We start from the raw sequence: 14,194 nt of genomic DNA, 5'->3' as shown, positions 1-14,194 counted from the left end.
AAACAACGCCAATCTACCCCAGGAGTCAGGCTTCAATCCTAACCAGCTTTACCACCTAAATGTATTTTGGGCTGGGGGTGGGCTGGGGTGGGCTGCGGGGCTAATGCTAAAACAGCTACGGGCTGTTTCAGTTTGGAAGGTCAGGGAAGTTAAAGCAAATACCCTCAACCGGTATCCCGCGTCAGTGGCCTTGTGGATCACATACCCTTGGCTTGGATTTCTCTCCCAAATTTAGTCTTCCAGGTCTGACATGGGGGAGGGGGGGGAAAGGGGGAGCAGCTTTTCACTGACTGGGGAAAATAGGACACGATTTGGAAAAGGAACATTTTGCCGGCGACGGAACTCGGCAAGGAAAAAGGACTTGCAACAATTTGTTCGAAGTTGGGACTGAAAAAAAAGAAAGTAAGGCTGTTTTTGTGGCCGCCGCAGCATTCCCTGTGGTCAGGTGATCAGAATTGGGAGGCTTGGCCACTGACATGTGCTTGTGACGGTTGCCACATCCTGGGGTCACGTGATCGCCATCGGCGACCTTCTGACAAGCACAATCTTAGTGGACGCTCCCTTAAAGAGGAGCCAGCCGTGTGGCGCAGCTGCCAAAAAAGCCAACACAGTGCTAGGCTGCCTCAACAGAGGGATAGAATCAAGATCACCTGAAGTGTTAATACCACTTTACAAGGCCTTGGTAAGGCCACACTTGGAATACTGAATCCAGTTTTGGTCACCACGATGTAAAAAAGATGTCGAGACTCTAGAAAGAGTACAGAGAAGAGCAACGAAGATGATCAGGGGAATTGGAGGCTAAAACATACAAGGAATGGTTGCTGGAATTCAGTATGTCTGGTCTAAGGAAGAGAAGGACGAGGGGTGACATGACAGCAGTCTTCCAATATCTCAGGGGCTGCCCCAAAGAAGAGGGAGTCAAGCTGTTCTCCAAAGCGCCTGAAGGCAGGACAAGAAGCAACGGAGGGGAAACTAACCAAGGAGAGAAGCAACCTGGAACTAAGGAGAAACTTCATGACCTTGAGAACAATTAACCAGTGGAACCACCTGCCTCCAGAAGCTGTGAATGCTCCAACACTGGGAGTTTTTAAGAAGAGACTGGACAGCGCTTTGTCTGAAATGGTATAGGGTTTTCTGCCTGAGCAGGGGGTTGGACTAGATGACCTCCAAAGTCCCTTCCAACTTTATTATTATTAAATCAATGGGGGAAGCCTGGATTCACTTAGCAAAATGTAACGGAATGGAATGGAATAAAATAGGATAGGGTAGGATAGGATAAGGACAGGACAGGACAGAATAGAATAGATCTGGAAGGGACCCTGGAGGTCTTCTAGTCCAGCCCCCTGCTCAATCAGGAGAACCTATACCACCTCAGACAAGTGTCTGTCCAGTCTCTTCTTAAAAACCTCCAGTAGACTGCTTCCCCTTGAAGGTGTGGTTTACACAATTGGCTTCCACAACAGCAAACTGACTGGGCTGAAGTTTAGCAGGTTGTGTAAATTCATCCGTGTTTGGAAGCAAAGTAGCAGGCCGAGGCTGTAAGCAGGGACTCCGTCTCGGATTGGGGAGGGCAGTGTGTGAGGATTTTCTAAAGTCACTCTCAATTGTTTATTTCCCCCCTCCCTACTCCCCACGAGAGACTAGCCAGTTCAAGGGGAGTTTGTACTTTTCTTTCTACTTGGAAAGCGCTCCTGGGTTTTGTGCTTGAGGTGGGGAAAAAAAATATGGGACGTCTGATTTTGGCTTCTGCAGATTAGATAGGCTTGTCGTTGTAGAAATGGCTAGTTTATATTATTGTGTAAAAGTAAAAAGTTCGGGTTCGATGCTACTGCACCCAAAGGAGTGGAAAGTAACAATAACAATAACAGAGTTGGAAGGGACCTTGGAGGTCATCTAGTCCAACCCCCTGCTCAAGCATATAAATGTAATAAAATATAAATATATTTTATATAAATGTAATAAAATGAATAAATAAACCGCCCAGAGTCCTTCGGGAAAGGGCGGTATATAAATGTAATAAAATAAAATAAAATAAAATAAAAAATAAGCAAGAAACCTTATACCATTTCGGTCAAATGGTTGTCCAGTGTCTTCTTAAAAACCTCCAATGACTTTGTAATAATGCCGCTTTGGGGGGGGGAGCCCAAAAGCCCTAACAAGCAGGCATCTACATAGAATGAAGGCTGTTGCTAAGCACATCGATTTGTGCTTCTTAGACTGTAAGCCGCCCTGAGTCTTCGGAGAAGGGCGGGATATAAACGGGATTTAAAAAAATAAAATAGAAATTGTGGAGGCAAAATTTATTCCACTGGTTAATTGTTCTCCCTGTCAGGAAGTTTCTCCTTAGTTCTAGATTGCTTCTCTCCTTGATGAGTCTCCGTCCGTTGCTTCTTGTCCTGCTTTCAGGGCCCGTTGGAGAAGAGCTTGACCCCTTAACCCCTTTGTGGCAGCACCTTAGCACCTCTTAGTCCCTCATTCAAGGACCCCTCGTGTCTGAGTTCTACCATGTAGTGAATACTGCCTGAATAGAATAGAATAACAGAGTTGGAAGGGACCTTGGAGGTCATCTAGTCCAAGCCCCTGCTCAGGCAGGAAACCCTATACCATTTCAGACAGGTGGCTGTCCAGTCTCTTCTTAAAAACTTCCAGTGATGGAGAACCCACAACTTCTGGTGGCAAGCAGTTCCACTGGTTAATTGTTCTCACTGTCAGGAAGTTTCTCCTTAGTTCCAGGTTGCTTCTCTCCTTGATAGGTTTCCATCTGTTGCTTCTTGTCCTGCCTTTGGGCGCTTTGGAGAATAGCTTGACTACCTCTTCTTTGGGGCAGCCCCTGAGATACTTGAAGACTGCTATCATGTCCCCCCTCGTCCTTCTCTTCATTAAACTGGACAAACCCAATTCCAGCAACCGTTCCTTATATGTTTTAGCCTCCAGTCCCCTGATCATCTTTGTTGCTCTTCTCAATTCTTTCAATTCTTTCTTCCTTTCCCTCCCCCTCGCTCTACACTTTTTCTCTTCCCTTTTTTTCCTCCCATTATTTTCTTTTACACACACACACACACACACACACACAAATGCAGAAAAGCTGAGCAGGGAAATCCCAGATCCCAGCAATCCTCCCCCCACCCCCCACCCCGTCCCCCATAGCAACCCCTGCAGGTTTCAGGGTGGGGGTTGGGGGAGTGGGGGGGGGGAGGAGGGCTATTTACGTCTTTGTAGGGCGTCGTCGCGATCTCCCGGGCCGGGTGGAGGGTGGGGCTGCCCGGCGCTTTGGGGAGGCTGGGGGGCGCAGGCGGGGGCGGCGGCGGGGGCGGCAGCTGCTCGGGCTCCGGGGCGGCCGGGCCGGGAAAAGGCCCAGTCGAGGCAGCGCTGGAAGCGTTCGATCTCTCCCGGCAGCCCCCTTTGTCCGTCAGTCCCCGGCCTGGTTGGAAGGGGCCAGTCCCCCCGACGGGGTCCAGCGGCCCGGCCTCCCCACCTCCTCCTCCTCCTCCTTCTTCCTCCTCCTCCTCCTCCTCCTCCTGCCCCCTCCGCTCCTCCTCTTCCTCGCCCGGCTGCCGGTGACTTTCCACGTCCACCTCCGCCTCTTCTTCCTCCTCCTCCTCCTCCTCTTCCTCCTCCTCGCTGCTGTCCTCGCTGGGCAAACTGCCGCTGGTCCCGCCGGGGGAGAGGAGCCGGGGGCCGGCCGGCGGGTGGGTGGGCTCCCGGTCGGCCGGCAGGAGCAGAAGCGGCGGCGGCGAGGCGGGCCGGCCCGTCGGCTGGTGGTGCTGGTGGAGCTTGGCCAGGCTCTCCGAGTCCTCCTTCCCGCCCACCGGGCGGAAGGCGCTGGAGTGGTGGTAGGCAGAGCCCCCCTTGGGCCGCCCTTGGCCCTCCAGCAGGTGGGCGGCGGGCAGGGCGCCCTCGGAGCGCGGGGAGCCGCCGACCTCGCCCTCGCCGCCGCCGCCGCCGCCCTCGAAAGCGCGCGGCTCCCGGCTGCTGCCCCCTCCCGCAGCGGGAGGAGACCCCAGCCCGCCGGCGGCTCCCCCCTCGGCCCCGGGCTCGGCGCCCAGCTCCAGGAAAGCCTGGCGGAGCAGGCGGGAGCTCTCCCCGCCCAGCGCCGAACAGCCCGGCGGTTGCGGCGGCGGCGGTTGCGGCGGCGGGGGCTGCAGGTAGGTGGGCAGGCCGGGCAGCCCCCCCGGCGCCCGAGGCGGCCAGAACATGCAGAAAGGCGGGTAGAAAGCGGCGGCGGCCGCAGCGGCCGCCGCCGCCGCGTCTTTGCGACTCCCGGGCCAGAAGAGACCGGAGAGACCCGCTCCGGCCGGCGGGACCCCCGTGGCCGCTTTGGAAACCCCCGGCCCGCCTTGAGCCCCGACGCTCAGCCCGTCGGCCTCCTCCTTCTTGTGGCAGAGGCCGAAGGCGGCGGCGGCGGCCGGGAAGCCGTAGGGGTGCGGGAAGAGACCCCCGCAGCCGGGGAACTTGGGCAGGACGCCCCCGAAGGAGCCACCCTTGCTGGGCACCGGCATGACGGGGTAGCTCCGCGGGCCTTTGCCCTGCGCCATCGCCGCCGCCGCCGCGGCTGCCGCCGCCGCCACCGCTTCGTGCAGCTCGCTCTCGTCGTCGTAGCGCGGCCGCTTCTGGCTCAGCTCCGGCGGGGGCGGCGGCGGGGGCGGCGGGGGTCCCCCGGCCAGCAGGTGCGGGCCGAGCAGCCCCCCGCCGCCGCCCGCGCCCCCCGCCAGCCCCACCGCGGCGGCGGCGGCGGCCTTGACCGAGCCCAGCGCGTGGCAGGGCAGCGGCGGGGGCGGCGGCGGGGGTCCCGTCGGGTGGTGGCCGGAGGTCCCGGCGGAGCAAGGCAGGGCCCGCTTGCGGCTGCCGCCGTTGAACATGGCCTTGACGTCCTCCCAGGCGAAGACCAGCTCGTCGGGCGGGGCGCGCTCGCTCAGCTTGAGGTGGCGGCGCCAGGAGTTGAAGTTGGCGGCGTCGGGCTGCAGGTACTTGGCCTCGGGGGTGCGGTGGGAGTGGAAGATGAACTTGTTGGGCGAGAAGTAGAGGCTGCAGTAGCTGCACTTGATGCACTTGGCCCGCGAGCTGTTGTAACGGGCCGGGATGAAGCTGCCCCGGCAACCCCAGGCGCACTCGTGCGACACGTCGAAGGCGAAGTTATCGGGAAGTTTGGGCGGCCGGTTCTCGCCCAGGAAGGACTTGCAAAGCCGCTCGGCCTCCCGCTTGGTGATCATGCCGCAGCGGCGCGACGAGATGGGCATGGCCCCGGCCCGGCGCAGGATCTCCAGCTGGACGGGCGTGCACTGCACGCAGGTGATGCCCAGCGCCACCCGACGGTTGTGGATCTCGTTGTAGCTGAAGTTCTTGAGCAGCGTGTTGGAGATCTGGGCCAGGCACAGGCGCTCCTGCCCGTCGATCACCAGCGAGACGATGGGGACGCCGTAGAGGATGACCTGGCCCACCTGGTTGGGCTTCATGGCGCCGGGGGTCGCCTGGGGGGCCGAGGAGGCGCGGGAGGCGGCCGGCGGCTGGCTCAGCGCTTCGGGCGGGAAAGCGCCGGATGGGGCGGCCAGGAGGAGGTCTGGGGGGGCCGGCAAAGGACTGCTGGCCATGGTCGAGGCCCCTCGGCGGGTTCCGGGCTGAGCGCTGGGGAGAGAAGAAGAAAGGGCCGCGTGAGGACTAGCACCCTTGAAAGGCTGAGTTCGTTTGTCAGCGACTCCCTAAACCTGCCTTTGCTGAGCGACAGCCCGATTATTTGCACCTTCGATAGAATAGGAAAGAACGGGAAGGGATCTTGGAGGTCTTCCAGTCCAGGAGTGGAATGGAATCAGATAATAGAATGGAATGGAATGGAATGGAATGGAATGGAATGGAATAGAATAGAATAGAATAGAATAGAATAGAATAGAATAGAATAGAATAGAATAGAATAGAATAGAATAGAATAGAATAGAATAGAATAGAAAATATGGAATGGAATAGAATAGAATAGAATAGAATAGAATAGAATAGAATAGAATAGAATAGAATAGAATAGAATAGAATAGAATAGAATAGAATAGAATAGAATAGAATAGAATAGAAAATATGGAATGGAATAGAATAGAATAGAATAGAATAGAATAGAATAGAAAATAGAATAGAATAGAATAGAATAGAATAGAATAGAATAGAAAATAGAATAGAATAGAATAGAAAATAGAATAGAATAGAATAGAATAGAATAGAATAGAATAGAATAGAATAGAAAATATGGAATGGAATAGAATAGAATAGAATAGAATAGAATAGAATAGAATAGAATAGAATAGAAAATAGAATAGAATAGAATAGAATAGAATAGAAAATAATAGAATAGAATAGAATAGAATAGAATAGAATAGAATAGAATAGAAAATAGAATAGAATCGAATCGAATAGAATAGAATAGAATATGGAGTAAGAATAGAATAGAATAGAATAGAATAGAATAGAATAGAATAGAAAATAGAATAGAATAGAATAGAATAGAATAGAATAGAATAGAATAGAATAGAATAGAATAGAATAGAATAGAATAGAATAGAATAGAAAATATGGAATGGAATAGAATAGAATAGAATAGAATAGAATAGAATAGAATAGAATAGAATAGAATAGAATAGAAAAGAAAATAGAATAGAATAGAATAGAATAGGATAGAATAGAATAGAAAATAGAATAGAATAGAATAGAATAGAATAGAATAGAATAGAATAGAATAGAATAGAAAATAGAATAGAATAGAATAGAATAGAATAGAATAGAATAGAATAGAATAGAATAGAATAGAATAGAATAGAATATGGAGTAAGAATAGAATAGAATAGAATAGAATAGAATAGAATAGAATAGAAAATAGAATAGAATAGAATAGAATAGAATATGGAGTAAGAATAGAATAGAATAGAATAGAAATATAGAGTAGAGTAGAGTAGAGTAGAGTAGAGTAGAGTAGAGTAGAGTAGAGTAGAGATAGAATAAATAGAATAGAATAGAATAGAACAATTAACCAGTGGAACTACCTGCCTCCAGAAGCGGTGAATGCTCCAACACTGGAAGTTTTTAAGAAGAGACTGGAGAGCCATTTGTCTGAAAGGGTATAGGGTTTCCTGCCTGAGCAGGGGGTTGGACTAGAAGACCTCTACAGTCCCTTCCATATTCTATTCTATTCTATTCTATTCCTATTCTATTCTATTCTATTCTATTCTATTCTATTCTATTCTATTCTATTCTATTCTATTCTATTCTATTCTATTCTATTCCCCAATGGATTTACTCCTTGTATTATGTTGTATATCGGTACAGGCACACACTTAATTCATGTTACTGCTTCCAAAAGGTTGTCCTCAATTTACGGCCACAACTGGGAGCAAAATGGCTGTTTGGTGAAGTTGCAATCTCTTTTTGCCCAAAGCGAATCATTGCAGTTAAATGCGTCACACGTTCGTTTGGTGAATCCCAGCTTTCCCCCATTGGCTTTGCTTGTCTGAAGCTGGCTGGGAAAGTCACCAGTGGCGATTATGAGAGCCAGGACACTGCAACAATCATAAATACATGCTGGTTGCCAAGGGTCTGGATTTTGATCACGCGACTGCAGGGTGGCTGTGATGGGTTGTTATATATGAGGACCAGTTGTAACGTTTCAGGGCCAGAATCACTTTGGATAGTTGCTAACTGAACGATTGGAAGTTGAAGGATACTGGGAATCAAAACCAGACTTGCAGAGTTTAGTAGGATTACTCAAGTGGTGGGATTCAGCTGGTTTGCACCCGTTCGGAAGAACTGGTAGCTAAATTTTGCTGAGTTTGGAGAACCGTCTGAATGCACACTGCTTCCAGAAGTCCAGTCTAGGCCTGGGAGGCTCGGAGGAGGCCTCCCAGGCCTAGAATGGCCCACTGGAAGTGCATGAATGCCACTTCCAGAAGTCTGTTATAGGCCCTGAAGGTTGGGAGAAGGCCACCCAGGCCTAGAACAGCCCGCCGGAAGTGCATGGATGCCACTTCCGGAAGTGCATGGATGCCACTTCCAGAAGTCCGTTCTAGGACTCGGAGGCTCAGAGAAGGCCGCCCAGGCCTAGAACGGCCCGCTGGAAGTGCATGGATGCTACTTCCGGAAGTCTGTTCTAGGACTTGGAGGCTTGGAGGAGGCCGCCCAGGCCTAGAACGGCCCGCTGGAAGTGCATGGATGCCACTTCCGGAAGTCTGTTCTAGGACTTGGAGGCTTGGAGGAGGCCGCCCAGGCCTGGAACGGTCCGCTGGAAGTTTTTTTTTTTTTTAAAAAATTCCATTTATATCCCGCCCTTCTCCGAAGACTCAGGGCGGCTTACAAGCTTAGCAATAGCCTTCATTCTATGTATATGCCTGCTTATTAGGGCTTTCACACACACACACAAGCGGCATTATTACAAAGTCAGCTTAATTGCCCCCAACAATCTGGGTCCTCATTTTACCTACCTCGGAAGGATGGAAGGCTGAGTCAACCTTGAGCCTGGTGGGACACGAACCTGCACTAATTGCAGGCAGCTGGTGTTACTTAAGGAGGCATTAGCCCACTGCGCCACCGAGGCATGGATGCCACTTCCAGAAGTCCATTCTAGGACTCAGAGGCCTGGAGAAGGTTGCCCAGGGCTAGAACGGCCCGCCGGAAGTGCATGGATGCCACTTCTGGAAGTCCGTTCTAGGCCTCGGAGGCCCAGACCTGCATCCAATAAGAGAACCGGTTGTTTAGGTATTTGAATCCCACCACCGGATTACTCTTAAGTAAGTGTGCCTACACGTGGTCTTACGACTTACGACCATTCATTTAGTGACCGATCAGAGTGGCACTGAAGAAAGAAGTGACTTATGACCCGTTTGCCCACGTATGGCCACCGCAACATCCTCCACGGTCACGCGATCAAAATTCAGGTGCATGGCAACTGACTCCGATTTATGATGGTTACACAGTGCCCCTGGGGTCATTTGATCCTCTTTGGTGACCTTCCGACCAGCAAAGGTCATCGGGGAAGCCAGATTCGCTTCACGACTGTGTTGCTAGCCTAACCTCTGCAGTGACTCGCTTAATGGCCGTGGTGGGAAAGGTCGTAAAATGCAGCCCAACACACTGAAGCACTGCCTTGCTTAGCCGCAGAAAATTGGGGCACGGTTGTGGCCGTAAAGCTGAGGCATACCCGTAGTAGCCTCCCCTAACGTGGTGCCGTGGGCATCCACAATGGCTTGAGAGAAACCCGGATGCCTGCATCTTGTCTCAGAGGCAGGTTCGTATTGTCTGAATCGGGTAATTGGCATGGGGACGCCACGAAGCCTGTGACCTCTGTTTGAGGTCCCTGGGGGCTTTTTAGTGAGGGCCCCGGCTGGTGCTTTGACACCCTCCCCCCACTCCCCAGTAGCACTCAGGGAGAGGCTGCTCTGAGATTTCAGCATCACCCCTACACTTAAAAAAAAATAAATCATTTTTTCCCCTTTTTTTTCAGCTGGGTGAATCCCAAGCCAGGATCCAGGGGCCGTTGGGTGATCCTAAAGGAGACGGATCCCATTAGCATCCATTGCCCTGTGTGTAGCCCTGTTCAAACGCCAGGCATCAAGTGAACAAGGAAGCCTTTGGAAGAAAACGGCAATCAGTTTGAACTAATTAGATAAATATGTCATTTGCAATAGTAAATATGCATGTAATTTATATGATAAATGGTCTCTGGGCCTGATTATCGGGATACCCTGCAGAGCCATGCAGGCTCGCTCTGGATAAAGAGATGGGGGGGGGGCATATAATTTAAACAAACAAACAAACAAACAATAAATAAATAAATAAATAAATAAGAGTGTCTACCAACACACATACTCATCAATCAGTCAGAATAGATTGATTCCAACCATGGTTGGAAAGTGACCAAAGAGAGAAGCAACCTGGAATTAAGGAGAAACTTCCTGACAGGGAGGACAATCAACCAGTGGAACAGCTTGCCACCAGAAATTGTGGGCGCTCCATCACTGGAGGTTTTTAATAAGAGACTGGACAGTTACTTGTCTGAGATGGTATAGGTTCTCCTGTTCGAGCAGGGGGCTGGACTAGAAGACCTCCAAGGTCCCTTCCGGCTCTATTCTATACTGCTCAAAAAAATAAAGGTAAAGTAAAGGTAAAGTTTCCCCCGCACATGCGTGCTAGTCGTTTCCCGACTCTAGGGGCCGGTGCTCCTCTCCGTTTCAAAGCCGAAGAGCCAGCGCTTGTCCGAGGACGTCTCCGTGGTCATGTGGCTGGCATGACTAGACGCCAAAGGCACACGGAACGCTGTTACCTTCCCACCGGAGTGGTCCCTATTTTTCTACTTGCATTTTTACGTGCTTTCGAACTGCTAGGTTAGCAGAAGCTGGGACGAGTAACAGGTGCTCACTCTGCTACGCAGCACTCGGGATTCGACCCGCCAAACTGCCGACCTTCCGATCGACAAGCTCAGCGTCCTAACCCACTGAGCCACCGCGTGAACACTTAAACAACACAATGTACTGTATTTAATAGTAGGATGTCTTACCTTGTGTTCCCTTTATTTTTTTGAGCAGTGTATTTTACTTATGAGAGAGGCTGCCAATTCTGAAAAACTGGGAAAAACCCAACAAAGGACCAACAACTGCACTAGCTGCCTCTTCTCCCAGCACGAGAAATGTGTTTAAGTGCCCTGAGAATCAGAGAAAAAAGCTCTTCTACAATGTTAAAACAGTTTTGAGCGAGCTCGTCTGGCAGAAAAGCCACAAGCGAAGAGACCTGCCGTGGCTGACCTTGATGCATACTACGAAGCAAGCAAACAAGCCGGGAGACAGACGTGCATAAAAATATTCCCTTTTTTTTTTGGCAAATCAGCCACAGGATTTAACCAAACCGTCACCTCACGTCACCCCAAAATCGGGGGTTAGTTCCCCACTCTCTCGTTTCTCCACGAAGGACTTTCTTAGCAGCTCAGTAATTATCATTCAGTACAGCCCCGAGTCCAGAGAATGTCAGTTTGATGGGAAGGCGGATTGAAATCCAAGCTAGTCATTCTTGATTGGGACCTGGGAAAGTGTCTTCTACTTAATTAAGTCCTGTCAAATGTGAAGGATCCTGGTTCCCCCATTCTCTGAAGCTTTCTAATCAATATCTTTTTGTTCACTAAAGACTGTGGAATTAAAGTTAGCCTAGGAGTCTGTTTCCAACTGGGGAAATTTCCCCTTTGCTTTGAATGCTGCCATAAAGCAAATCTCCCACAATCATTGCTGTCCTGGACTCAGATCAATACAGATCTATTCTATTCTATTCTATTCTATTCTATTCTATTCTATTCTGTTCTGTTCTGTTCTGTTCTGTTCTATTCTATTCTATTCTATTCTATTCTATTCTATTCTATTCTATTCTATTCTATTCTATTCTATTCTATTCTATTCTATTCTATTCCATTCCATCTATTCTCTTCTCTTCTCTTCTCTTCTCTTCTCTTCTCTTCTCTTCTCTTCTCTTCTCTTCTCTTCTATTCTATTCTATTCCATTCCATTCCATTCCATTCCATTTTTCTATTCTATTCCATTCCATTCCATTCCATTCCATTCCATTCCATTCCATTCCATTCCATTCTATTCTATTCTATATTCCACTATCTATTCCATTCCATTCCATTCCATTCTTATTTCTTATTTCTTATTCTATTCTATTCTATTCTATTCTATTCTATTCTATTCTATTCTATTCCATTCCATTCCATTCCATTCCATTCCATTCCATTCCATTCCATTCCATTCCATTCCATTCCATTCTATTCTATTCTATTCTATTCTATTCTATTCTATTCTATTCTATTCTATTCTATTCTATTCTATTCTATTCTATTCTATTCCATTCCATTCCATTCCATATATTCTATTCTATTCTATTCTATTCTATTCTATTCTATTCTATTCTATTCTATTCTATTCTATTCTATTCCATATTTTCCATTCCATTCCATATTTTCTATTCTTCTATTCTATTCTATTCTATTATTCTATTCTATTCTATTCTATTCTATTATTCTATTATATTATATTCTATTCTATTCCATATTTTCTATTATTCTATTCTATTCTATTCTATTCTATTCTATTCTATTCTATTCTATTCTATTCTATTCTATTCTATTCTATTCTATTCTATTCTATTCCATATTTTCCATTCCATTCCATTCCATATTTTCTATTCTATTCTATTCTATTCTATTCTATTCTATTCTATTCTATTCTATTCTATTCTATTCTATTCTATTCTATTCTATTCTATTCCATATTTTCCATTCCATTCCATTCCATATTTTCTATTCTATTCTATTCTATTCTATTCTATTCTATTCTATTCTATTCTATTCTATTCTATTCTATTCTATTCTATTCTATTCTATTCTATTCTATTCTATTCCATATTTTCCATTCCATATTTTCTATTATTCTATTCTATTCTATTCTATTCTATTCTATTCTATTCTATTCTATTCTATTCTATTCTATTCTATTCTATTCTATTCTATTCTATTCTATTCTATTCTATTCTATTCTAATCCATTCCATTCCATTCTACTGAAATAAGTGTTCTCCTTTTCGCGTGCTCTGTCCAAGGTCCTGAATATTGTATATGTCTACCAGCTTTGCAGTTTGACTACAGATGATCCTCAATTTGTGATCACAGTTGAGCCCAAAATTTCTGTTGCTAAGCACAACAGCTATTAAACGAATTTTGACTATGTGATCACGGGGAGGCTGCAGTGGTCATATGTGTGAAAGCAGGTCATAAGACTTTTTCACTGCTGTTGTACCTTAGAACGCTCCCTAAACAAACGGCATTAAGTCAAGGACTACTTTGACTTTAAAGACGGTGAGTAGTTCAAATTCGTCTGGTGAATACCATGGTCAGATAAGGGTCTGTACATTAGCTCTAACTGCTATAGCCATCCAGCTTCCAGAACTGATATGCTTGAAAAGAGATATTAGATATTTAGTTAAATTATGAATGAAGGTGAACATACTGTACATGTCCTAGGACAGAGGCCCCCAACTTTCTGATCACCAGGGACCAGTTCTGTGGGGAGAGGTTTTTCCACGGACCGGAGGGGGCGTGGTTTTGGGTACTTCCTGCATCACGCAGATGGGGCTTTGCTTCTTTACGCGGACTGGTTTCTGGCGTGTCACAGCCCACTGCTGGTCTACGGACTGGGGGGTTGTGCACCCCTGTCCTAGGATAATGTTGGGACCAGAAGCTTTGTCTTCTGAGCTTCTGGATTTGTCCTGGAGCCCAGTCCTCAAGGAACTTCTCTCTAGCCTTCTCTGTAGCCTAGAGAGAAATTAGATAGGTCAGAGGTCCCCAACATTTTGGGCACTGGGGATCCCCGGTTCCGTGGAGAGAGGTTATTCCGTGAACCGGAGGGTGTGTGATTTTGTGTGCTGCCTGCATCCTGCAGATGGGGCTTTACTTGTTTGTGCGGACCGGTTGCTGGCATGCCATGGCCCGGTACTGGTCCACGGACTGGGGGTTGGGGACCCCTGAGATAGATAATTTTCATTGTCATTTTTTACTATGAGCATACTGGCTCACATTAAAAATTAAATTCTGTTGCCTGCTCTCAAAAGAAAGTACATATCTACCTATACACATACATAACACATGTATATGTATGTATGTATGTATGTATGTATGTATGTATGTATATGTATTTGCACAGCCAAGAAGGCTCCACCCCCATTTGCACCCACTCAGGTGACCCTGAGAGCACAGATAAGCCTCCAAGCGGCCTCCACAATTCTCAGGAAGAGTACTAACGACCAGCTCTCTGCAAGGAGTATAAATCCTCCCACTCCCCATCATCCAGTAAGAGCTGAAGAAGCTTCCTGGATGAGAAGCGAAAGGTCTTCAAAGAAAAAGTCCAGTTGCCTCCTGAAAAAAGCAGCTTTGGGACAACTGAGGACACAGACAAACCTCCAGGTGGCCTCAACGGCTCTCTAAAAGGATGCAAATGACCAGCTCTCTGCAAGGAGTATAAATCCTTCCACTCCCCACCATCCACTCAGAGCTGAAGAAGCTCCTTGGATGAGAAGCGAAACGTCTTCATAGAAAAACAAGGAAGTCCAGTTGCCTCTTGAAAAAAGCACCTTTGGGACAACCTGGATGACTGAGAATGTCCATATTTTTTTATTTTTTTATTTATTTTAAT

At 47.8% G+C, this 14,194-nt stretch overlaps 1 protein-coding gene across 1 annotated transcript in view; it reads right to left on the bottom strand.

Annotated features, from left to right (window-relative positions):
• The window catches only part of SKOR2 (SKI family transcriptional corepressor 2), a gene marked incomplete at both ends in the record, with an annotated part of 38,748 nt that extends 33,160 nt beyond the window's left edge, over positions 1–5,588 (bottom strand). The window contains one exon of the mRNA XM_083354833.1: positions 3,210–5,588. Within this exon, the coding sequence (XP_083210959.1) occupies positions 3,210–5,588 (2,379 nt within the window). The remainder of the gene's footprint in view (positions 1–3,209) is intronic.
• Positions 5,589–14,194: the final 8,606 nt, after the last annotated feature.

Source organism: Vipera ursinii (assembly GCF_947247035.1).
Source record: "Vipera ursinii genome assembly, chromosome: 2".
NCBI classification, from domain to species: domain Eukaryota; kingdom Metazoa; phylum Chordata; class Lepidosauria; order Squamata; family Viperidae; genus Vipera; species Vipera ursinii.
The sequence above is the reverse complement of the archived record's forward strand: the minus strand, read 5'-3'. Positions and strand labels throughout refer to the sequence as shown.